This window comes from Ictidomys tridecemlineatus, chromosome 4, assembly GCF_052094955.1.
Source record: "Ictidomys tridecemlineatus isolate mIctTri1 chromosome 4, mIctTri1.hap1, whole genome shotgun sequence".
Classification (NCBI taxonomy): domain Eukaryota; kingdom Metazoa; phylum Chordata; class Mammalia; order Rodentia; family Sciuridae; genus Ictidomys; species Ictidomys tridecemlineatus.
The window spans coordinates 51,475,350-51,501,790 of NC_135480.1; the positions used below are offsets into that span (position 1 = coordinate 51,475,350).

Genomic DNA, 26,441 nt, shown 5'->3' on the forward strand with positions numbered 1-26,441 from the left:
TAATACATAAAGCCAGGAGTCAGAGGCACTCTCAGTAAGCTTTGATAAATCATGTAGAGAGTGTGTGATGCTCTATAAGAATATGTGGTAAGAGTGAGTCGGCCCTCAGAGGAAAGGGCCTGCCGGGTGGGGCTGTGACCAGGGCTGTAACATAGCGCATCTTTGCAGCTGTTTATCTCCTGTCCTGCTCTCGGCTGACTTGGTGGCCGTGGGGTCTTGTTGCCTCATCCTAACAGGAAGGCTCTCACAGTCCCTCCTGGAGGGTGAGAACCAGCCCCTTGCAGAGATGGCTGACCCCTACCTTTGATCTCAGGTCCCTCTGCACCCGTGAAAGGGAGGAAGCTGTGTTTCCTGTGAAGCTTATTGATGGCAAGCTTTCTTGCCAAGTCCTGTGACACTGGTCGGACCCCTCCCGGCCTCCCCACCCAGCACAGGAAAGGGCCTGTGCATTATTTACATTATCTGGGTTTCAGAATACGTCCAGCTTTAGTTACTAGCAGGAACAGAGGTGGCAGCCACACAGCGTGGGCATGCAGATAAAGGAACTGCTTTCTGGGGACAGGCTGTGGGACCTGCACATGACAAGCAACTCTTGGAAGGGCCCCTTTGTGCCAAATGGGACTCCCTTGACATTCTGATTCCTGCCACAGAGGGTCTTGTCATGGAGAAGAGCTCAAGATACTCTTTCCTATCTTTAACTCTTTGGCCACATGGAACTTTGTCACAGCGCTCAAGAATGAAAAGGTCAGACTTTGCAGACCTAGGTCGTCCAAGGAAAACTGTAACAGCAACTTGGATGTGTACATAGTTTGTAAGTTACAAATGCATATGCACTTATTAATTCCTCATAGCAAGCCTGTGAGTGAATAGTGACAATAGCTAACATTTCCTGGGTACTACTGAATATGGATGTCCTTTAGCAGTTGGCCCTTGGAATTCATGAAGAATTGGTTTCAGGACCCACCCCCTTCTGCATGGATACCAAAAATCTGCAAATGCTCAAGTCCCTTGTTTAAAATAACGTAGTATTGCATATATTATAGACATCCTCCTGTGGATTTTAAATAATCTCTAAGTGACTTATAATATCTAGTGCAAGGGCAAAAATGCTATGTAAATAAGAATTTTACTGTATTATTTAAAAACTATGACCAAAATAGTCTGCACATCTTCAGTACAGACACAATTTTCTTGAATATTTTCGATCTGCAGCTGGCTAAATCCAGGAATGTAGAACCCACAGATATGGAGGGCTGCCTGTTTTTATGGGCACATACTCCTTCATACTACATACATTCGCATGTTTTTTATTAGACTTCTGCAAGGTAGATAATATTATTCCCATTTTACAGATGAGCAAGCTAGCACTTACAGAGATTAAATAACTTATCCAAAGTCATAGAGGTAGAAGTGACATTGCTGGAGGACTGACCCCAGGATCTAATGTTTTCTTCAATGCTACCTCTGCAAGGATCAGAGTCTCATAAAAGACAGAGAACACAAATGGGACTCTGCCGTATTCCCATCTCACCAACTCAGCTTACTCTATTTCTGAAAACACTTGTCAGCTGGTCGTTCAAAGTCACCTTGTAGTTTATTTACTGGGCTGGATAAAGTTCATATATGTATTCTCTCTTTTTCACAGCACCCCTCCACTCACTGAAAAGGAAGTTGAGGTAAGTGATTCAGGTGCTTTATGCAATTGAGTGCCTGCGATTAACTCAGCTTATTCAAAATATCTCTTCCTCCAGCCCCGATCCTTACATTTTTACACACACACACAAAAAAAAAACAAGAACAAATGACCATGAATAACATGGATATTCATATCCAACTGATGAACCGACAAGATTCCCACTCTTGCTCCTGTTAATAGAGGATTTGGTCAGAGGTGAGAAGGTAGTTGGAAATTCCATGTTCCTTTGAGCAGTGTATGTTTTTGAAGTGTACATTTTTGATGTACAAGTTCAGCTAGAAGGCTGCAGAATTATATCAAATATTTTTTAAAGGAGTAAAAGATGATAAGATTTTTTTGTCTTTTAAAAATAGCTTTTATTATTTTAGAACAGTTTTGGTTTATAGCAAAATCAAACAGAAAGTACAGAGATTTCCCAAATACCCTCTAACACTATATAACCACAGACTTTTTTTATTTAATTGATTTTATTTTTTTAAATACACAACAGTGGAATGCATTACAATTTTTATTACACATACATAGCACAATTTTTTATATCTTTGTATATAAAGTATTCATGCCAATTTATGTCTTCATACATATACTTTGGATAATAATGTCCATCACATTTCACCATCCTTGCTAATCCCTTGCCCCCTCCCTTTCCCTCCCACCCCTCTGCCCCATCTAGAATTCATCTATTCCTCCCATGTTCTCCCTCCCTACTCCTCTATGAGTCAACCTCCTTATATCAGAGAAAACATTCAGGCATTTGTTTTTTGGGATTGGCTAACTTCACTTAGTATTATCTTCTCCAACGCCATCCATTTACCTGCAAATGCCATGATTTTATTCTCTTTTATTGCTGAGTAAATTCCATTGTGTATATATGCCACATTTTTTTTTTTTTTACCCATTCATCCCCTGAAGGGCATCTAGGTTGGCTCCACAATTTAGTCATTGTGAATTGTGCTGCTATAAACATTGATGTGGCTGTGTCCCTGTGGTATGCTGTTTTTAAGTCCTTTGGGTGTAGTCCGAGGAGAGGAATAGCTGGGTTAAATAGTGGTTTCAGTCCCAGTTTTCCAAGGAATCTCCATACTGCTTTCCATATTGGCTGCACCAATTTGCAGTCCCACCAGCAGTGTATGAGTGTACCTTTTCCCCCCACAACCTCACCAACACTTGTTGATTGTCTTTATAATAGCTGCCATTCTGACTGGAGAGAGATGGTATCTTAGAGTAGTTTTCATTTCTCTTATTTCTAGAGATGATGAGCTTTTTTTCAAGATAAGATTTCAAGTTTCAAACTTTAGTTTCTAGGGAAAAGGTGCTAGCCTTCTGAGGGCTTTAGCTGCAATAAAGCCAGCTCAGCTGCCAGTAGCACAGCCGTCCCTGACTTGACCTTAGTCCTCTTAGGCCTTCTTATCCCAAGGTGGGTGGGGAGTGAGCTGAGAGGAATTTGCATTTCACTCTGGTGAAGGCATAGATGCACAAGGAGAACCTATCAGAGGTGAGACAATGCAAACCATTGGTGTGGACCAGATAAGCAAAGAAAGACAGATAAAATGAAATGTCTGCCACAGATGGCAACAATAATCTTGTTCTAGACACAGCACTTATAGCTTGAGCATGCATAGCTGTCCTTTCAGCTGATCCTCCCATCAGCTCTGAAAAGCAAGTGGAGCAGGAATTAAAGAAGAAAAACTTACCAATCAAATAACTTGTGAAGGTCCCACATCCAGTACTTAGCAAAACTAAGATTTGGACCCAAGTGTTCCATTGAATCAGGACTTGATGCCATTAAGGCCCAGAGAATTATGCATTGAGCATTAATCATAGTTTTGACGGAAGCTGAGTAGAACAGAGAATCCGCATCACAAGGCTGAGAGCTCAAAGCCACTCACTGACATTTGTGAACATGAGCCATGGGCAGTTTGTTTAATGGCCAGATTCTATCCTCAGATGGGTCTTGACAGTCAGCTCCCAGCATGGTGGAAGTAAAACAGACTTTGGAAGCAGTCCAAGAATAAGTCCTGGCTCTGCCACTTCCTGTCACCTTGAACAAGTTAATGACCTCTCTGGTCCTCTCTTTACCCACAAAATGAGTATATTAGTTCCTACCCCAGAGGGTTGTTGAGAGATTAAACAAAGTAAGGTTTGTAAACTCATAGTAGCCCTGGCATAACATAGATGTTCAAGAAGGAGTCGTTTTCAATATTGCCAATGTCATCATATGGAGTAAGTTCAGTGCCTTCAATACTGTCTGGAGACACCTGCCCACTCAGGCACAGTTAGTGACCACTGGATGTAAATCTGCTACCGCTGGACTCAGGCCAGGCAGATGAAGGCTATAAAATTGAAGACTCTTCCTGCCTTCCTGTGTGGAGTCCTTCTGTCTAGTCCTCCCCAGTAGTTTCCTATTTCTCCAGGGTTTCCATGTCTGATCAATACCACCTTTTAAAAATGTAATCATGAACTCCATGATGCATTTTTGGCATGGAATATTTATTCCAGGAAGCTTATTCTAACAGAACCATACCTGGCCTTATTTAATCCCCTGGCAGCTACCTAAAGCTGCTATTGATATAAGATTTGGAGCAGTCAGGCAAGATGCTTGTTGAAGTTTTGCTTTAAATCAACAAAACTTAAACCTCAAATAGGGTTTCTTTAAATACAGAGGTTTCATGCAAAATCTCCAAAATCCCCTGTGCAATAAATCCTAGCATAAATCCAAACTGCTTACACAATCAGCTGCACTGGCCTGAATTTAAACCCAAATACAGGATGTTACTTTCTTAAAATACAAGGGAAAGCAGAGTGTTATTCTCTTATTATTTTTTGGTAAAAAGCATTTGGCCTTCTGGTCCTGGAAAGGGCCTGGCCTGGACTTCGGGTTGCTTTTCTCCATCATTTGTGTGATTTACCATGAAGTGAGTTTCACTTACACGTGGCTGCCTTGGTGCCTTTTTCTGGGGGCCATTGTAAAATGCTTGAGCAAGAAACACACCTGCAGCCTTGTTCCCTGCAATAACTCCTCCTAGCACCTCTTCCGCACTCTTGTTCCCAACAGAACGTGTTTGTACAACTGTCCTTGGCCTTTAGAAATGACAGCTACACCCTGGAATCTAGAATTAACCAGGCTGAAAGGGAACGCAACCTGACGGAGGAGAACACTGAGAAGGAACTGGAAAACTTTAAAGCTTCCATTACGGTAATTGTGGAGTTTGATTTAAGGAATTCTTGCACGAGGGACTGTCTCCAAGGGTCATGCCAAGTGTCACACATCTCTTGGTCACCAAGTAGAGACTTCTGAAATGAGAAATGGAGCCAAGATCTTGATAGGGCCTTCCTCAGAGAGCTGGGGGAGCTGAGGCATAGATCCTGAAGGCCAGATTACCTAGGTCTGTGAATGAGGCCTTGGAGCCCTTGGGAGCTTCTCAAGAGGGGCTGGTTGCCTGCAGATGACTCCTTTCAGGCCAGCCAGGTATACAGTATCTACGTAGGGCTTCTCCAATTTCCAGAAGATGCTGTGGCCCTAGCCCTGTCTTAGCGAAGATGAGGCCCAAGGCTTGTCTCATGAGCCTGTCATATTATTAGGCTTGGTATTGCTCCAGTCAGCTCAGGCTGCTATAATAAAGTGCCACAGACTGGGTAGCTTAAACAACAAGCATTTATTTCTCACAATCCTAGAGGCTAGAAGTCCAAGATGAAGGTGCAAGCATGGTCAGTGCTGGTCAAGGGCCCTCTTTGGGCTTGCAGACTGACATGGTAGAAAGAAACCAAGAGAACTCTCTGGGGCCCCTTTCAGAAGGACACAATCTCACTCCTGAGGGCTCTACCTTTGGAACCTAATCATCTCTCTCAAAAAAAGCCCTACTTCCTGGTACTCTGACATTGGGGGTTAGGATCTTAGCATATGCTTTTGGGGAGGGCACAGACACTGGGTCCACAGCACTACATGAGGACCCTGGGTGATGTTCCTTCTCGCTTCTCAGTCCTCAGCATCACTCTGGCACCACTGTGAGCATCGTGAGACCTACCAGAAGCTGCTGGAGGACATTGCTGTCCTGCACCGCCTGGCTGCCCGTCTCTCCAGCCGAGCCGAGGTGGTGGGGGCTGTCCGCCAGGTGAGTCCCACCAACCCCAGCCTTGCTGACTGGTTCTTTTCTACTTGTGGTAACTAGCACAGTGACCAGCAGGGACAACCAGAGACAACACCCAGTGACGTGTTGCTCTGTGCCAGGAGGAGGTTATTGACCTATTGTTCAGAGTATTTTTATTGACCCTCAAGATGCTTCCTGGAAAAAGCTTTCTGTAGACAGGTAAGTTTGGCAATGACTGTTTACTGTCTTTCTTCTTGGAGATTTCTAAAGCATATTGGTATTGAGAAGTCCTGTAGGAAAAAAGAATGGGTACTGAAAAAAGGAAAAGATGAAGACAATGAAGAAAGAGGAGGAGGAATCCTTAAAAAAAAAATAAACAAAGTTTAACTTGTATTTCCCAAATGTATTTGACTAAAGAACCCCTCACTCAATTTTTCTCACAAAGTAACTATTTAACTCCCATGGAACTAGGATTGAAAAAAACATCCTTTAGGAAAAGCTGTTTTGTTTCATTTGATTCGTCCATTAATCCTCCAAAGTATCTGTCCCTTTTCCTAGATGAAGATATAGAAGATCTGAAAGGCATAGGTTGAGTGTTCCTAATCTGAAAATCCAAATTCTGAACTATTCCAAAGTTTTTGCACCAGAATGATGTATCAAGTGGACAATTCTACACCTGAATTCATGTGTCAAATCACAGTCTTAATGTAGATGTTCTAAAAATATTGTATGAACTTACCCTCAGGCTACAAGTGAATGGAATACATGAAACATTAATGCATATCATGTTTAGACCTGGCTTCCATTCTCCAAGGTATCTCATTATGTATATGCAAATTTTCCAAAATCTGAAAAAAATCCCAAGTCCAAAATGCTTCTGGTCCCAAGTGCTTCAGATAAGGGATACTCAACCTGTGACAGCACCAGTGAGTGGCAAAGCAGGGGTGCAGGCCCAGGTTAAGGCTCTCTCTTGGCCACTTTGGTCCACTCTTGTCCAGCATGGTGTTATAGGGCCATACTGCTCAAGTTCTAGTCCTGGTTCCACCCCTCACTTGCTGTGAGACCTTGGGATGGGTACCAAGCTTTCTACGCTTCAGTTTCTTCAGCTGTGAATGAGGATGATCATGGGCTTGCCGTAGGGTTGCTGTAATCCTTGTAAAGTACTTTGATGTTGTCATGATGGTTGCTATTTTCATGGACCCACATCCTGCTGCACTGGATGCATGAGAGGATGTTCCTGGGGTGTAGCCCTGAGCACTGCCTGTGAAATGAAAAGACAAGCCACAGGCCTGACCCACCCTTGTGTCCTTCTGGATAGAGCTCCTGACTCAGCAGTGTAGCCCAGGAAGTCACCCAGCTGGGAGCAGCCACACAGAGAGGATGCTAGGGAGTGGCCCATCTCAGCGCCACTGAGCTATCGGGACCTCTTCCAGGGAAGTCAAAGGGGAAGTCCCTCTGAGGCCAGATGGGGTCTGAGCTAGACCCTCTGAGGGACAAAGAGACACTGTCCTCCCAAACGTGTTTTTTGTCCCCTGTGTTGCTCACTCCATCTTTGCTCTTCTTTAAATGGCTTCCCCTCCCTGGCTTCTGTCCCAGTCCTTTCCTTTCGTCTCTGCTTCCAATGGACTACTAGCTCGAGTGCTTGTCCTGTCTTTCTCTGTTGCTGTCACTGCCACCAGTCTCACTCCCTTTCATCTGTCTCCACTCATATCGCCTCTTACCTTAAGATATTGAGTGGTTCCACTTTTTATTCAGGATAATCCTAATTCCCCCATTTAGCATTTAGGGTCCTTCACAGCCTAGTTCTAGTTCACTTGTTTTTCTTACTTCTTCTTCCCAGCTTCTAACTGACCCTTGCCTGAGTGGGACAACGACACAGCCCTGGTTTATGCCTATTGTCCCAGCGAGATTTGTAATGGCACCCCCTTTTCACTCTCTAAAGGATTCCTGTCTGGAGGATAACTCCTCACCTACATTCAAGCCTTATGAGGTCCTTCCTTGACTCACCTTGGGGTTCCCTGGCCTGAATGCGCTTTGTGTCCCCCCGCCTGTGTCTACATGCTCAGATGCTGCCCACACCCTGCATCCATGACTTCATCTCATCTCCACCCACCCTCCCCTGATCCATTCTCTGCAAGCAGAAACAAATCCCTTCCTCCTCTCACTTCCTGCTGCACCAGGCTGTGCCTTTCTCCTTATCCCTGGGCACAGGTACCTGAGTCCAACTCTTGGTTTGCATCTTGGGCAGCAGTCTCATAGGGGGCATTGTCACATTCGATGGCCCCAGTATCCTTCCCAATCTCACAGCGCAGAGCCTGGCTTAGAGCAGACAAGTGCTGCTAGCGCCTTTCCTCCAATTGCCCCCTGAACACATGCTCTCCTTCCCTGTAGGAAAAGCGCATGTCAAAAGCAACAGAAGTGATGATGCAGTATGTGGAGAATCTGAAGAGGACCTATGAGAAGGACCATGCAGAACTCATGGAGTTTAAAAAACTTGCAAATCAGAATTCAAGCCGCAGTTGTGGCCCCTCTGGTAAGGGACTGGGCTTCTGCACCCATCTTGCTCTTAGCTAGGACCAGAGGGATCAGGACAGCCCCAGGACCTATTTCCAATTGCAAGTCTCCCTTCCCCTGCCCAATGTCACCCACAGAGCATTTGCAGCAGCTGCTCCAGGGAGCCTGGGGTCCTGGAACCAGGAAATGGGAATGACCTCTTGACTCCCAACACAATTAACCAGAGTGACTGTCTACAAACAAAAAAAAATACAGGCTGCAAGAGCTTTCTTTACCTTGTGAGAATGACCCCAAACCCCATAAATCTTTGTGCTTTGGGACCCTCTTTTAGGTACCATATGCTAAAGAAATTGGGCTTTATTCTGGAAAGCATTAGGGATACGACCAAGGATTTTAATCAGGAAAATGACGCGATCATATGTGTAGTTTAAGAAGGTGCCCTCCAGCCGCGGTGCATCAATCAAATTACTGGGGTAGAGCACAGCCAAGGAGCCCATGGAGAGGGTATTGCAACCGCCCAGGTGAGGGGTAAAGTCTGGGCAGTGGGGGTGGAGTGCGAGCCTGGCAGATGGAGGCATTGCTGAGATAAAGAGCAGACTCAGGGCAAGACAATGTTTTAAAGAAATCCTCTCAGATATATATTTTAAGTTCTACACAAATTGCTATAGGAACACAGGGGGCTGCCTGCTGATTCTGCTTAAGGAAGTCAAGGAAGGCTTCACAGAGGGATGGCATCTCCTCCGTAATTTAAAATAAAGCTAGGAGTTCTGCAGTTAAGAGGGGCAGATTCATCCCAGGTGGAGAAAACAGCACGGACAAAGATGTGGAGGTTGTAGGTGAGAAGATGAAACAGTTTGATGTGGTTGCGATAGTGGTGTGTAATAGGGACAGGTTGAAGACGACACCTGCTAGTCCAGGGCTGCCTGCCAGGCCATGATGATATCAATGCAGGCCTTTGTCCTCCAGCCAGAGAGGAGTCATCGGTGAGTCTGTCATGTGACATGATCAGATTTTATTTTTAGAAGATCACTCTGACTTCAGTGTGTACAGTCCATTAAAGGAGTGTAAAGTTCAAGTGGGGAAGGATGAGTTAGGAGGTTCTTGCTCAGTGCAGGAGGGAGATGTCAGTGCCTATCAGGGCTTGGGCTCTACTGATGAGGGTAGTTAGTAGAGAAAACAGACATTTTAACATCAGGAATCCCAGTGGAATGCAAACATCCATGTCACCAGGAGGAGGAAGAGTGCAGAAAGTATAATAGATGGAGAAACCTTTATAAACAGGAGGTTTCACAAGTTTCCTGGGAAACATCAGTGACACTTCCCAGAGTCCAAAGGCAGTGCACGCACGCTCCAGGCTGTCTGCTTTGGATCTTTGCAGCAAGGCTCCTGACCCCTAGGGATCTGGGCTTCTAGCAAACCACTCTCAGCCAGTGCTGGAAGAGGGGGAAAGGACCACCAAGGGAATCTTTGTACCTGGGTTATCACATTATTGTTCTATAAGGTGCAAGGTCTCCCGAGGACCACCTTATCCAGGATTCATGGGATGAACTTCAGTCTTGTTCGTTAATTCTACACTTATTAAGCATCGTCTGTGTGCCCCATATGATATTGGAATATAGAGTTTAAGGCACTTAGTCCCAGACCCAAAGGAGCGCCCAACCTGTGGGGAGGTCAGGACGCTGTGGCCAGTGCCTTGGCAGAAATAAGCAGATTTCCACATCTGCTCTTGGAGGATAGGAAAATGCTTACAGTAGGAAAGGATATGATAGCTGAGTCTTGACTGATGAATCAATGGTTTGGCAATATTTGGCCTCCCTTCCATTGTTTTTCTAAGCTGTGCCTTCTCTTGAGCTGGTGGCAAGGGGTCAATACTCACCCAGCAAGTGTGTCCCTAAGAGATGTTATGACCATTCCCAAAGACTGCTTTTTAAGCCTTTACATAACTTCTGACCATCTTTGTCAATGAGACTTTGAAGACTTCAGTGAAATAAAATATCCCTGATTTTTAAAAAATGAGGTACATTTAAAAAATTTCTGAATCTGCAACATGCTGATTATGTGTATATTATATTAAGATAGATTTTTAGTGGTATAAATACTCGCTCAGGGAAAAGAAAGATTTATAAGGATCTTAAAGCAACTTATTTTCAAATAACTCATTTCCATTGAATGAATTACAGTGAGGCTCAATTCATTGTGTCACAGATGCTCTTCTTTTTCTTTCTTTATAAAAATATGTCTGACTTTGATAGGCCCAAATTTAACCTCATTGGGTTAATTTATATTTCTGTGTTTTTACAAATATTCACTAAGATTTACATCTCCACTTCTGTAAATTCTCGAATTATGATGTTTGCCCACTTGTAAGATGGGTATTTTATTAATTTACATGAACCCTTCAGACATAAAGAATTTCATTTGGTTCTGCAAACTGGGCTGACTAGAAAACTTGAAAATCCTTTAACCATAAATACTTAGAAATTTCTAAAGGACAAAATCAAGCAAGCAATCTTAAAGAAGAGCTGAATCCACAGGAAAAGAAATTGAAATACTCAGATACAAGAAAAGAAAAGAGAACTGAAACCAAGCTGGCCCTGCAGCTTCCTAGGGAACAGAGTCAGCCTGAATTATCTGGGGGTGGAGTGTTTGCATTCCAGGGCCACCGCTGTGGCTGCTCACAACAGAGTTGACACTGAGATTCACACAGAAGGCAGAGATCCTCCAAAGATTGTACCTTTGTAGAATTTTGATGAGGGGAAAACAGTCACCAACCAACATAGAAATAAATAAGGAAGTTTGTCTGTTTCATCCTGCATTCTAGTAGGGGAAAAAACACTTTCTCCTTCCTCATAGGAAAAGTACATACCCAGAGTGAGAGCAGTAATGATGCAAAGTGCGGGGAGCTGAAAGAACAGCAGGGTGGGGCCTCGAGGAACACTGTCAGCCACTCAGAGAGGCACACCCTGCACCCAGGACACACAGGCTCCCTCTAAAAAGCACCTCACTGAAGACAAGTTCACGGCATAAAATGATAAATACAACATCACTGAGAATCATCAGATCCACCGAACAATAGGATTGCAGCCTAAGAACATTGTATAGGAAAATAATTTTTTTTTAAAGATACCTTTAAGGGGCTGAGGTTGTGGTGGAACACTCGCCTCTCATGTGTGAGACCCTGGGTTCGATCCTCAGCACCGCATAAAAATAAATAAACAAAATAAAGATATTATGCGCATATTAACTAAAAAATATTTTTAAAAGGATGCCTTTAAAATTATTAGAGAGATAAAAGAATGAATGGAAGATATGAGAGTAAAGGTATAGTTATCCAAAAAGAAGAAAATAGAATTCCTCAAAATGAGTAACAGGGTCATCCCTAGCATGCATAAGGCTCTCATTCAAACCCCATCCTAAAAAAAAAAAAAAAGAAAGAAAGAAAGAAAGGAAAAAGAAACAAGCTCACTTTGATCAGGACAACAAATAAAAGTTCCTGCCTCCCAAATGACCTATCAGTGTCTGTACTTCCTGGACAAGAACAAGGCTTTCTTCCACTTTGAGGTATTACATTGTGCACAATGTTGACTAAAACATCCTCATCTCAGTTTACCAGTGGCCAAGATGGAAATAAAATTCCCATTATACAGAAAAAGTGACTGAGGTGCAGGTTGCTTGTTTGATGGGGAGACTTAGATTTCCTACTTCATGGAGAAAAGTAAAGGATTTCATTTTCAGGTTTGTAGCACATCAGGGCTCTCTGATTTTAAAACTCTGAACTGATTCCTGCACAATAGCCTGTGGCCTGTAGGTCCACTTTCTCATGGAAATAGAACATTTCCTAAAAATAGGGTCATGGAAATAAAAGATTGAGTAGCTGAGGTGCGGTAGATGTGGTAGTCACAGTAGTTGAGGTGATTCCTCAGTATTCTAGGTTTCTTCCTTCTGGGCACCCTTCCCCATTCTGGAAGTTAGGCTAGGCATGAGACTGGCTTTGTTACGTGAGATGTGTCACATCTGAGCTGAGGTCCTTAGGAACTAGTGTGTAGTTTGCCCTGCCTTTCTTCCTCCTGACCTGACTATGGTCACTGCCCCAGAATACTGAAAGGTTCAGCTTGACTGGTGATAGAGTAGACATAGTCACCCAAAAGGCAATTCAGAGGGATACAGTGAGTAAAGAAATAAAAGAAACATTATGAGATATGGGATGTAGAGTCCAGAATGAGATAGTCTGCAATCCATCTATTAGATGATCCCTAAGAAGCAAATTAGAGCCAGAACATTCTCAAAGAAAGAATAGCTGAGGATTTTCCACAACTAAAGAAAGACCTAAATTATTGAATTCAGTAAGCACAGTGAATTCCATGCAGAAGACTTATAGCACACGAAAGAGAAGCTTCAGAAGAACAAAGACAAAGTGAAGATCTTAAAAGTCACCAGAGAAAGAAGAGAGTTGACAAAGCAATGGCAAGTCTCAAAAGCAATAATGGTACCAGAAGACCATGGAGTAACCTTTTCAAAGAGCTGAGAGAAAAGTACTGACAACATAGAAATAAAAGTGAGATATAAGCAAATCACTCAAAATAGAGGGCTAGGTCACGACACCTGGAGACAACTAATGAGAAAGTTCACCTCTCACAAGTCCTTGCTCAAAAAACAACTAATTTGGGGAAGAATGAAATTGAGTTAAAGAAATAAAATGAGCAGGATGTAAGAAAGAACAGTGACCAAACCAATTGTAAGTATGTGGGCAGATCTAAATAAGCATTCGCTGTAGAAAACAATAATGAAAAATTTTGGACTATAAAACAAGGTGAAAGAAAAATAGTGAAAAAAACATATAATTAAAATTGGGGGATTGTTACTGTTTTAAAGTCTCAGGAAAAGAATAGAGATCTTCATTAATTTTATATTTAAAGTCAAATTTAAATTTTGAAAGTTAAAAGAATACACTAAAGATTAGAACTACAATGAATAATTTTCAAACCAACATTAGAAGTAGATAAAGAATTAGAAAAAACTTAATGAAAAAAGCAGGGTAAATAGAAAATATAAAATAATATAATGGAAATAAAAATATATGAATAATCATAAGAAATATAAGCAGCATAAACCTATTGTAACAGAGAACCTCAGATTAAGGGAAAAATATGTAGTTATGTACTTTTTAAGAGACACACCTAAAGTATATAGCTATGAAGGCTAGACAGATATACAGGCTAAATGATATTGGTCGAACTGAATTAACCTTGCAAATACCTGTCTTTGCACATATTCAGATGTTTCCTGGTGGCACTGTTATGCAGGTGTGATGCTAAACCCTTCATATAAATTATGTCATTTCATGGATATACTAAGAAGAAGAAAATCCTAGGGTGGTGGCTTCCTTTGTTCTGAATCATTGGGCATGTGATATACTGAAACTACTTCTTTAGCAAGTTTTCATTCTTACCAATACCACACCTTCCTTGCTCAGAGTTTCTCTGATTATACCTCCCTTAAGTGAGCATGAAAGACCCAATAAGCTTTGGTGTTGCTATGAGTAGATCTCACACATTATCCAAAGCAACACCCAGAGATTGTGTAGTGTTCAATAAAGACCAAAGGTTCCAGATTGTGACTTCTTATTAATGTCCAGTAGATCTAGGATAAAGATTTCATCCAAAAGAATTCCCATTCTGCAGATGATCATCTCAGAGAGTGAAGGGCCAAACTCAGTGTCCCAAACACCCAGACCATTGAGCTATTCCTTTGAAGGCCAGTTCTGACCATGGCTTAGTTTCTGCCTATTTCCTGCTGAGGCCAACTTTGAAACTTACATGAGTTTTCTCTGTTTCCTCCTGTTGTAGAAGATGGGGTCCCTCGCACGGCGCGGTCCATGTCCCTCACCATGGGAAAGGTACGCATGTTCAAGGAACACTGGGGCTCCCAGAGAAAGTAGGACAGAAATTTCTATGGTCACTCAAGAAATCATTCACTCATGGATCATAGGCTCCAGAGACCCTCTGAAAGTTTACATTGAGCTTCCATATTTGCTAGCTTCACCACTGGTATGTCACCTGTCTTGTACCTATGTAGTTTTCCCGACTATACATCCTTTAAAGAATGTGAAATGGTGCATAAACTTTGGTGCTGCTACAGGCAACTTTAATACACTATCCAGGATGTTTTTCAGAGAGCAGGGGGGTCATTTTCATTCTGTTTATCCAGAATTTCATAATCTAAAGCAGGAACATGCTGAGAGATCCCTCACCACCAATAGAAAATTTGAGTCAAATTTGGCTCCTCACTTCACACCAATTTTCAACACCATCAGTATTCCAATACCAAATATCCAGTTAATGTCATTATAGCATTAGGAATTGGTAGGCTTTTTCCAGGCCATTCAGAACTATGACTGTTATTACCTCCCAGAAAGTGGGCCTGGTCACTTCTCTTCCTACAGAACATGCCCCGCCGGAGGGTCAGTGTTGCTGTGGTTCCCAAGTTTAATGCCCTGAACCTGCCTGGCCAATCTCCCAGCTCATCACCCATCCCTTCCTTACCTGTCCTGGTGAGTATGATGAGGCCTGCCTCCCATTCCTGGTCTACCTTTCCCTCACACTCATGGCTACAGAGGGGACTCAGATTGGGGCAGGATAGATAAGAAAAGGAAATCACCTGAAAAGAATTTGGGTGGTAGTCTCAAAACATTTAATGGAGACTAGGCCACATGTATACCACTGCTCTGAGAAGAGGTCTTAGTGTCCTTGAGCAAGGCATAAGCAGCTCAGAAAATATTCCTTACAAATAATAGCTCTTCATGCTTGAATCCCAATTTTCCAAGGTGGGTATTTTTTCCCCCACTCTGCAGTGGGTGTAAAGAGCTGAAGGTGAATGGGAATGGGAGAGTTGAGCCTTAAACCCAGGCTTTCTGACCACAGAGTCTGCATTCTTATACCTCATGTTATCCTGCCTTGATTCACGGCAGCATTGTATGTTATAGTAAAACATTGGAAACAACCCAAGGTTCATGCATAAGAGATTGGTAAACAAATTATTAACATTGCTATAAAGAGTTTCTGTAGAATAGAATTTTTGTCCATAATTCATTATGAATAATTAGCAATAATACATATACATCTATATGTATATACTAGTTTATATATAGTATAACTCTGTTTTGTACTTTAAAAAAATATGTTTCTAGATGTGGACATAAAAAAATTCTGGAAGAACATATGTAAAATTTAGTAATGATAATCTCTGGACAAATGGTAAAACATGAAATTTTTATTTTCCTTTTGATGCCTTTTAAAATTCCTATAGTATGAATTTATGAGTGATAATCAGAAAAAATCCATTTCAATTGCTTTAAATACAATTTTCTATATTTGTAAGAAAATATTTTACACATTCCAGGCCTCTGTGTATCTGATTAATTCTATCTAAAATGCTTGTAATTCCTTCTCCAATGGTTTCTCTATTCTCTGTTCGTAACTAGCATTTTTGTATAAACAATTTGTGTAAGCAATTGGTAGTTCAAGTTCTATTGCCACAGCAGTACATAGCAATATCTCTTCAGTTTCTTTCACCTCTTCCCACCTCAAGCATTATCATCTATGAAATGATCCTCCATTTCCAAATCACAAACACAAGGCAACCTAAAAAAAAAAAAAAAGTGTTTTAAAGCTTGGGGAGGATTGCTTAGTACATTTTAACAAACCTATTTCTTCCCATACTCTACCTAAAGATGCAAATGTGGTTTACAAATATTTCTTTAGACTAGTGGTTAGCAGCCAGGGCTGTACATTAAAATCATAAGAGGACTTTGAAATCATTGAATGCCCAGGCCCCTTCCCCAAGACCATGGGGTGGATCCATACTTTTAAATCTCTCCCCAGGCCATTTGTCTTCCAGGTGGTCCTAATGTGCAGCCCATACCCTCTGGGACAGAGCAAGGTGGGACTCCTTGGGAATGGTTCATACAAGGTGTTCCTGCTGGTGGGTACCTGCAGTAATGGCAGGCATCTCCTGAGAGTCATGCTTGGAGCTGTAAATTTAGGGGCAGTGGTGGGCTTGTGTGAGCCCATCCCGGGGAACAAGGGACCAGCATTGCCTACTGGCATTCAGTCACAGTCAGGAAATGGGACAAAGGAAAACCGAGGGCTCCCCTCTAGAATGGAGACTTAAAATGTAAAGTCTTAAGGAAACAAAGAGAAGGAAAAGAGCAAGTGTCAGATGTCTCAGGGAAGGCCCCAAGGGACAGGGTAAACACCTGCACACCCATGCAGGTTGGCAAGTTGGGGAGGGAGCGAGGAAGGGAGAGAAACAGCCCCTCCCCAGTGTCAGCAGAGGCTCAGCAGCCCTGACTTCTGTGGCTCACCCTCAATCCTCTGTCTCCTGTTTCCCATCCAGTCGGAATCACCCAACGGGAAAGGCAACCCACCTGTCGCCCCAGCACTGCCTGCACTTTTGGAAAAGTAAGTTTGTTGATTTTCCTCTTAATGTTGGGGATCCCTAAGGAAAGTTTCCCCAGCTTACCTTCTTTCCTCCCGTTCTCAACCCCAAAATTCAGTGAAAAGAAAATTAAGTTCTAGGGGTAATCAATGGGACTCTGAGATCCACAAAGATTTCCAATCCACTTTGTAAAATTCTTAGACCAGGAAGATGCTATGTCTGAGGCCAAGTGCATCCAATCTAAGAGCCCAGGAGAAACGGAAGTCTCTGCTGCTGATTAGGATTCTTGGGCTATAGATACAAGAAAGGCACAACTCAGCAGGGCTTAACATATCAGTCCAGAGGTAGGGATCTACAGTTTCCTTGCTTCTGGCTACTTCATCATCAGGCTTATGGTTATGGTTATGCTAGGTCCAGGCATCCCATCCAGACAGGACACTATCTGGGGAAATGCAGGCACCATTTCTTCCCTATTTCATTCTTAAGAACGAACCCGAAGGTTTTCTTAGTCTTCCCTCTTATCTCATTGGCAAATTGGGAACATGGTCCCTTTCTAAACCAATTATAGGCCTTGGGACTGAGCTCGCCATTGTGGGCTTAAACTATTCCTTGGAGTTGGGGAGACATTCAACTTCCTCTGAAGCACAAGGACTCAGTGAGGAGGAGTAAATTCCTGAACAGAATCATGTTGCTCTTAGGAGGAAGGAAGAGAAGGGCTGCATTGGCAGCCTGGGGGTCTGTTTTGTCTGACTTCTCTAGGCGCCTATGCAATTCGCAGGTCTTTTCATCGTCAGCCAGAGTGAGACAGGCTGTTTCTATGTACTCAGGGGAGTTTATAACTTACTTTTCTAATTCTTCCATTTACTTGGTGGAAAACATCTGGATCACAGCTGGCACCTCTCAGAACTTTCCCCTTGCATCTTTCTCTTATTCTTTCTCGTTCCTTGCCCCGAGACAGCTTTAGTCCTTCATTTTCCATTGCTTTTAGAAAAGTTTTGCTTGACTTGGCAAGGAATGTGTACATTGGGCCCCTTTTCAGGTACAGACAAGTCCCCAAGCTCTCCAACCTCAGACTTGGCCTGTGCAGTCACCACCTTCTCATGCACTGATTCCCCCCTGAGTTAATCTTGCAGATTGCCCAGCATTCCCACCTTTGCCACATCACCCCCTGAGCTTGGAGGTCCTTCGTGGTATGCAGTGCATCCTTCCCCTCCTCTTTCTTCTCCATCTCTGTAGAGAAGGTGTAAAGAAATGACAAATTAACTACCATGTGAAGTAACCAAGGATACAGAATCTTACCAAGTCCCCGGAGTCATAGAGCCTAGCCCATGGACTCTAAATCTCTCCAGATATGGTCCCTTGAGGCTCTGAATGAGGACTTACATAAACCTCTGTCAACCCTCCCTTCACCAGTTCCACTTCATTCCCAAGTCTAGACCTACGGAGCCAATCAGGGCAGATGGGGGTCCCCATGCTCCCCCACACTCTGATCATCATGGAGCAAGGCCTGAACTCTATAGAACTAATGTGCAGCTGAGAGCTTCTGTCCAAAACAGTGGAGATCAAGAACATGATGGTAGGAGAAACCAGGGTACAAAGTCGGGGATGGCAGGCAACAGCCCCAAATCTAGAATGTCAATGAGTGAAGATCAATGATGGTGTCAGCTTTGCCACACTTTAGAATCAGGAGAGAAAGAACTAGAGTGAAAAACAAGGTAAGGTAAGTAAGAGGTTCCCAGGAAGGCATCTGCACTCCCTCCCAGGGCTGACCAGAGAGATGGCCACTCACCATGTGTGCTGCAGGCTAACTCCCCTGTTGGGAACCCGTCCTGCAAGGATGCTGTGAAGAGGGGAAGGAGGAGTCAAAGGAGAGGGTTGGGACTAATAGCAGCTTTTCCCTCCAGATTTATAAAAGGTGCTAAGAGATTTCCATCAGATTTCATAAAACTAGAAACATTTTAAACTAACAATGAGACAGTTGGTGAGTGAAAATGAATTCATACCTTCTGTTCTAGACACAGATGCAGTCCATTCTAGCTACCCTGTCCAAACTGTTAAAGAAAAATAATGTGGTATAATTTAGTAGCCAGTGCTTTCTAGATTGCTGTATTCAACCTCATGTTAAAATGATTCCACATGCATCCAGTAATTAAGCAGGAAGGGACCTGGCTGAGCATGTGATAGGAAGATCGAATAGCCTGTGGCTAGTTCACAAATTCTCAAAAGCTGACTGCGCTGCACAAAGTGATTTGAGAGAATTCTGGGCCTTGCGTCTTGTAAGTCCTCTGGTGATAAACTGTTCTTCATTCAACAAGGCCTGGGAACGCACGGGCTTAAACATAGGTAGAGAGTTGTATTCAAAGTTAGAGATTAAAAAGAACAAAGCTTGGGTCGGGGTTGTGGCTCAGTGGTAGAGCCCTTGCCTAGCATGTGTGAGGCACTGGGTTCGATTCTCAGTACCACATACAAATACATAAAATAAACATCAACAACTTAAAAAATATTTAAATAAATAAAAAGAACAAAGCTCAAGAGTAGTTCCACACCTCGGAAGAGCTGAATATTTGTAGCCTTTTATTCTTTAATTCTTGTGACATTTAATCACAGTGGACCAGGCACATAGAAGGCTCTTAAGGAGCTTCAGTCTAGTGGGAAAGGCAGATCGGAAACGGCCTATTATTTCACCAATGTGCTGGGTATTACTGGAAGGAAGTACAGGTTGCTAAGGGAGCAACACAAAAAAAATAGCAGCTAACCTAGTGTGGGTGTAGGATAGCGGGAAGGAGGGGCTCAGAAAAATTCCCCCTAGGAACTTACTTTTAATGTGCATCTGAGGGGGAACATTACTTTTCAAGTGAAACCTATGGGTTATATAATTAGCGAGGTGAACATGAAGGAGGTTCTGAGGCAAGAAGGTGTGGAGTGTTTAAGGAATGATGATGATGATGAGATAATGATGATAATTTTATTTACTGCACATTTTTTTGTGTGCCAAGTGTTTTACTAATTAATTTACATGATAATCTTATTTAATCCTTACAACAATCCCATATATATTTTATAGATGAGGTAACTGATGCTCAGAGAAATCATCACTTACCTGAACTCATGCAGCATAGTTCACACTCTTAACCTCTTAATAGACTCTCCCACTAGAAAAACAGGGGAAGTTTAGTGTGACTATTGGGAAGAGGATGGATTTAAGAGTTTTTTTTTTTGTTTTTTTTAAAAGAACCTTGTGATTGGACGGACGTGCAGAGGAGGGGCGGGGTGCACGGTATGTGTGGAACTAATCACTAGAGGATCAAAAGAGCCAGGATGTGGATGATGCACAAAGCTAGTTGCTTAAAGGGTCCTGTATACTATGTACCATGGTGGAGTGTTTAATCAAAATCTCTAAAATCACAATCTTCTAACACTTTTGTAGTAGCTAGGATAAACACTAGGGTAAACCATTTAAATATTTCATATGCCATTAAATTTGTACAGTGAGCAACCCTCCCCCTTGCTCCATAGTATTCTGGAGTAAATTATCTTCCAATAAACTTGTTGGGCCCTGGACCCAGGAATCTGGGACCAAATAAAAGGGAATAAAGAAGTTCCACTAACTCCAGTCATCTGAGCTGGCCTTGTTAGAGTGAGCTAGGGCAATGGTGATAGCTTAAAAATATTGCTGAGCCCAGGAAGATAAGATCTGTCCTTTGGAAAGGATTGTAGTCACTTTCAAATATTGTTTACTATGTGGAGAAAACTGAATGTAATAAACCTGCCTAGCAACACATTTTGACTAAACAGCCCCTCACTTTACTAAGAACTCAGGATACTGACAAACACTTTGACCTGGTAGACATGTGAGAACAATGAGCTTCATTTTAATGAATCACCCCAAAAAGAAGGTACATAGGATTTCAGGCTGGGGATGGATGCCAAGATCTGTGAGTATTTGGCCCAGAAAATCCCTGTGTAGGCACAGGCTGTGCTCAGCACTCATTTATAGACATGGAAAGATTCCTTTAGCCCAACCCAAACACTGGGTTCTCAGGAAACACAGAGAGGACCAGCCCATTTTCAGAAGATTGGTAGACAGAGACTGGATAGATACATCTTGAAGAAGACAGAGCAACTCAACAAACACCCAAGGGTACCTGCTGTATGCCAAGCATCATTTTGACTCAAACACAGTCCCTCCCCCCATGGCAACAGTCATACAGAGGAATGCGCAGGAATATAAAAATGCCCTGTGTCTTAGCCGTGGTGTCATGGTGTCATGGGGAGGGGTGAGAAAGCAGAGGGAGAGGGAGAGATCAACTTTAACCAGAGCGTGGGGGGGGGGAAGGGAGAACATCAGCAAAGGCTTCATAGAGGAGGTTTTGAGCTGAGTAGTAAAGATGTGTAAGGATAAATGTCTAGGGAGTTGGAGAAGATATGTAGGGAACTACAAGCTCAGTCTAGAGGTTAGGAGATGACAGTGAACAGTGTTCATATAATGTGTCTGCCCCACCTCCAATCCTATTGCTCTTGTCCCACTTGAAGCAAAGGTCCTCCACACTCCGAACCTGCAGCCTGTGAAAGAAACACAGCATCGCTGGCTGTGCTCCAGCCTGCAGGTGGGGATGGCTTAACTCAGCAGGTACCTTGGAGCCCACACACTACTCAGAGCTCCAGGGAAAGACTTCTACTGAAAGAGAGGCTCAGGGAGACTTGGAAATGCATCTTGACACAAATTTAGAAGACCAAAGTGAGAGTCCCAGCAACAATAATGTGACTTGTAGGCAAGGCACATACTCAACCCAAGCTTGGGTTTGTTGTCTGTCAGGTGGGATCACGTCTTGCCTGGTGGCAGATGGTGCAATCAAAAGCATGGGCAGGTGTTGGGCTACACAGGGTCCAGTTTGATTTGGAGCTGGTCATTTAACTTCTCTGAGACTTGGTTTCTTCACTTTTCAAACTGAGAACAGTAATCTCTTATAGTATCATCCATGAGTCCTAAGTGAACTCCTAGAACAGAGCCTGGTATAGTGTTAGCTCTTCTTGTCATTGGGAAGATCAAGGGAGAGAACTTATATGAAAGTCCCATAAGGGAGCTGAAATGGACAGAAGCACAGAAGGTCCATGTTGAAGGGTGAATAAAATGGACTTCCAGGCTCTACCAAGGAAGTTTGTCTCTAGAGAGCAGTGGTGGCCCAAGGACTATAAGATTTATGATCATGTAGTCAGCAAAACTCGAAGTTGTGTGTGCTATGGTATGTGATAGTCATGCACTGAGAAAATTTTAAAGCAATCTTAGGTAAATTTCATGTAAATTATACCATACCTAACATTAGTTCACATTTAGGGTTCCCATGACTTTGAGTTGTCAGAGTAACCTATCTCAAGTTCTCCCTTGAAGATGTAAAATAATCACCTGGTAACTTATCAGCTTTGATTTTCTTTTACTGGATGAGGTTTGAAGGAAGCTCAGCTTGCTCCCAACATTTACCGATACATCAACTGAATAACAGTAACAATAATACTAATAGATATCATTTGTCCAGTGCCATATTCCAGAAAGTAAACTTATGTTTCTCCATTAACTCTAACACCACCACCATCAAGTATGTATTATTGCCCCCACTTTACAGCTGAGGATCTGCAGTTTAGGAAGGCTAAGTAACTCACATGTGTTGGAGCTGGGATCTGGACCCAGGCTTGCCTTCTATTCCCCTGTACTGCATTGTCCTCCTTCAAACTTTCTTAACTTTAATAAACCTCTAAGGGTTTGGTAGCTATAGAGAAAAGAAAAAGTGTGATAGCAATATCTAATATGTAAATATATATCTTAAAAGAGTAACTGTCCCTGCCCTTGGCGGTAGCTATGTTTTTCTTCTCTTGCTCCAGTCATTTGGACAAATAGGAAACTGCACATTAGGCAAAGGTCACATGGAAGGGAGTGGATAATGTAATTTGCAAAAGGAGAAATGTTATGAATAACTGGTATTTTTAGAGTGTTATCTTTCTTGTCCACAATGGGTTTTGGTTTCCAGTCTGATGAAATGTAAATCCTACAAGGTCTAAGGGAAAAACTAAGAGATGGGAAACTGATGCCAAGAATGAGGAGCAGATACAACGTTCACTCATAAACCCTGCCTGAGGTCAGGGAGGGATGGCAGCTGCAATCTCTCAGAGTCCTGGCTGGAAAGCCCTGCTCACAGTTTTGCCTTGTTTGATGGTTCCTCCATGACAACATTCCTCCCATCGGGATCCTGGATGCCTCAGTGGGCTGCAGGATGTGTAGGGAAGGCATGGCCTTGAAACCTGATCTCTCAGTACTTTAAATAAAGACTCAGCACTGCTCAGCCGACCTACCATGGTTTTCTAATACGTTTATTTTCCTAATTTCCCACATGACTCTTATACTTTCTGTTTCCTCCAACTTTTTTAGGGCCCTCTATCTCTCGCTCTCAGTAAATAACCTCCCTCTTTATGAGATATTTAAGCTGCCTGTCAGTAGGAGCCCTCTCATCTTCCCTCACTAGAGCCCCAAGATGTCTCCATCTTCTTCTTCCCTCTGTTGTGACCAAGGGATCCAGATTGTGAAGCCTCTGCTCCTGAGCCACCCGCTGAGCTGCCTGGAGGAGAAGTCTTCATTACTTTAGTCAAAGATTTTGCTCCTTTGGTCATCCCTTTTTTTTAAAAAAAAAAAAATCCCTCTACTGGATTATTGATGTTCAAATGTGATATCGACTCATGGCCACTTCTTGGGCTAACTGCTTCCTCCAAAATACTCCTCTGTCCTCGTCTGAGTTAAATGCCTGTGTCTCTGCCTGTCTCACCTCCCTTTCCTTCCTAAAACCACTCGATCTGTCCTTGGCTCCCACCCTTACCTCAAGGCTCCTCTTGACCTCTGTACTATCATATCTATAGTCATTTTGTCCCTTCAGACTCTGAAGATACAGGGAGATACAGTGAACTCTCCCTTGCAACACTGTCTCCATTCCTAGTGCCCAAGGCTCCACACTCTTCTGCTCTCTCTTGCCTTTCCAGTAACTACTTCTGGATTGCCTCTGGGGGTTCCTCCTTCTCCACCTAAGTGAGGAGATACTAGGGATTTGGTCCACAGGTCCTTTCTTATCTTTCCTCATGCTATCTCCAGGCAATCTTATCCAATCCCGTAGGTTTAAGTATCACCTATATTCTGATGATGTCAATGTACATCTCCAGCTGAGAATTCTTCTGTGCCTCACTTGGGCAGGAACAATTGTCCTCTTGACCTCTCCATTTGAATACCTCACATTCACAGCAACTTTATCTTTTCCAAAAGTTAACTCCCACCATGATGACTCTTTGCAGCAACTCCAATGTCCCAGCACCTTTGTGCTTTCAGTCTTTATATATTCTGTAACTTTCTTTTTTTTTTAATCTTTTTTTTTTGAGAGAGAGAGAGAGAGAGAATTTCAATATTTATTTTCTAGTTATCAGTGGATACAACATCTTTGTTGGTATGTGGTGCTGGGGATCGAACCCGGGCTGCACGCATGCCAGGTGGGCGCGCTACCGCTTGAGCCACATCCCCAGCCCATCAGTCTTTATATATTCTGTATCCTCTACCTAGGATGATCTTTGTGTGCCATAGACAAAGCTGCACTTTTATCTTTTAGGCCTGTGCTTCGATTTCAGCACTTCAGAGAGGCCTTTTCTGACCATTCACTCTAAACACATTCTCTCATTATTTTCTGTCACTACATAGTTTCTTTCATAAGTATCATAATGTAGTAAATTACAAATTTTTTCTTTCCTTTTTTGGGGGAGAGGGAATGGAGATGGGAGTCTTTCTCTTCTGAGAAGCTCCACAATAGCAAAAACCATCTTGTTCTTTTCTTTTTTTTTGTTAGTGGGGATTGAACACAGGGGCACTTTACCACTAAGCTACATCTCCAGCCTTTTTTCTTTTGAGACACGGTCTTGCTGAATTGCTGAGGATGGCCTTGAACTTGTGATCCTCCTGCCTCAGCCTCCCAAGTCACTGGGATTACAGGCATACACCACCACAACCAGCTCTCCTTTTGTTATTTCCTAATATGTTCTAAGCACATTGCAATTGCCTGCAACTTAGTTATATTCAGTAGCTGTTTGAAAGAGTAAATAAGGTCATGAGAATATTTTAATTCACCCTCACTTTCCTCATCTCAGTGCTGTGAAGCTCTGAATCTGTCCACTTATAGCACCCCCTGGAATAAGAATTAAGGTGGATTTGGGCACATGAGAAGAGAAGCTGGTACAGTTTTTGATGGTCTAGGAAAGATTCATAGAGTAGAACTTCATAAAATCTTTTCTCAGAGCAGAAGGATTTTTTAAAAAATCTAAAAGCTAAAGAAAGATCTGATTTTCTTACTTGTAATCAGGAATCAGGCCAAAGACATGGCTTTGTCTGCAGATGCTCAACCTCTCCCTAAAATGACACCCCGTGCTTCCCCCTTCCCTCTAGTGGAAAGACAAATGGGGAGCCAGATTGTGAAGCCTCTGCTCCTGTGCCACCCCCGAGCTGCCTGGAGGAGATTAGCCAAGAGACCAAGGCCAGGGTGGAGGAAGAAGCCTACAACAAGGGGTGAGTCAGACCTTGGCCAGCCCGGGGGCACCTGGCAGATGTCAGAAGATACCTTCCCACGGGCCTTTTCTTTTCCTAAGAGGTTTTGGGGAGGCAACCAGTGACCCCAGGGCCTCCTGACCCCGTAGGAAAAGTGTAAGACTATTCCACAGGAAGAACAGAAGGAAGCTGGGAAGGAGGGTGTGGTTAGGCAATAATAGACTGCTCTCTTTTTAGGCTTGAATACTACTGCTGGGAATGATCTGGAAATCAGGGGCTCAGGGTAGGTTCCTCTTGGTGGTGCTTGAGGTTTCCCAACACATGCGAGAAGCAGCCAAGTTGCTACCAACCATTACCCAGGGGCAGCTGCAACTCTGCTTCCTAGAACTGCCCTGTCATCCCCTCCTCCTCTAAACTAGAGTCCCCTCCAGCTTCCAACCATCCCCTTCTCTCTAACTGAGCTTCAGGAGCACCTAAGGCTAACTGTTAGTCACTGGGGAGATGACTATCCAGACCCCAAGATAGAGAATCACCTCCAACCTGGCTTGATGCCCCCACAGCTCCCTAGGGAGATGCAGCTTCCTGCCCATCAGAACTCTGGAGCTTCTGTGTGGCAGTCACACATAGTGGGGGGACTGCTCCAGCCAAATCACTAAGTTCAGCACCATGCTATAGGACAAGGAAACATATGTTCAGGACAATACTGATCCTGGGAGAAGGAAATCAGAAAGTTCTCTCCAGGAAAGCCTATCTTTTCACCTACAACTGTTATCTACCCTCAGAATGTGTGGGGGCAAACTCCTCCATTGGTTTTGTGAATATTTACCGACTACCCCTCTAGGCTGAGCCCTGGCACTTCTGAAAACTGTCCTGTGCCCTCTGAGATGGGGATCACCCTCTCTGTTTTACCGATGAGAAGATGAAGTTCCAAGGGTTACACAGAGAACAAATGCAATCTTATCTCTACAGTATGTTTTGTAGGATAAGAATCCAGGAGACCCTGTGCCCGCCTTTTTTTTTTTTCCCCTGTCAGTTTGTCACAGTGTCACATAAACAGGAAGGATGACTGAGGAGTGAGGGGAAATTGTACTGACATGAGCCACGTTGGGGTTCGGTGGAGCTTCCCAGCTTTTTCCTGTTGTGT

General features: G+C 43.1%; 1 protein-coding gene and 1 long non-coding RNA gene across 12 annotated transcripts in view; one reads left to right on the forward strand and one right to left on the reverse strand.

The window, feature by feature from the left end:
- Nucleotides 1–26,441, forward strand: part of Irag1 (inositol 1,4,5-triphosphate receptor associated 1) — a 118,527-nt gene that overhangs the window by 85,058 nt on the left and 7,028 nt on the right. For all 11 annotated transcript variants that reach the window (XM_040284748.2, XM_021727362.3, XM_021727367.3 and 8 more), the window contains 8 exons: nucleotides 1,646–1,676; nucleotides 4,752–4,892; nucleotides 5,677–5,808; nucleotides 8,176–8,317; nucleotides 14,145–14,194; nucleotides 14,741–14,848; nucleotides 16,693–16,757; nucleotides 25,199–25,318. In XM_040284748.2, coding sequence (XP_040140682.1) covers nucleotides 1,646–1,676; nucleotides 4,752–4,892; nucleotides 5,677–5,808; nucleotides 8,176–8,317; nucleotides 14,145–14,194; nucleotides 14,741–14,848; nucleotides 16,693–16,757; nucleotides 25,199–25,318 — 789 coding nt within the window. The remainder of the gene's footprint in view (nucleotides 1–1,645; nucleotides 1,677–4,751; nucleotides 4,893–5,676; nucleotides 5,809–8,175; nucleotides 8,318–14,144; nucleotides 14,195–14,740; nucleotides 14,849–16,692; nucleotides 16,758–25,198; nucleotides 25,319–26,441) is intronic.
- Nucleotides 15,587–18,781, reverse strand: LOC120889627 (uncharacterized). Its single transcript, XR_005733631.2, has 3 exons — nucleotides 18,524–18,781; nucleotides 17,886–17,964; nucleotides 15,587–15,938 (listed from the first exon to the last, which is right to left on the reverse strand). It is a non-coding gene; the product is annotated as an uncharacterized LOC120889627 (long non-coding RNA).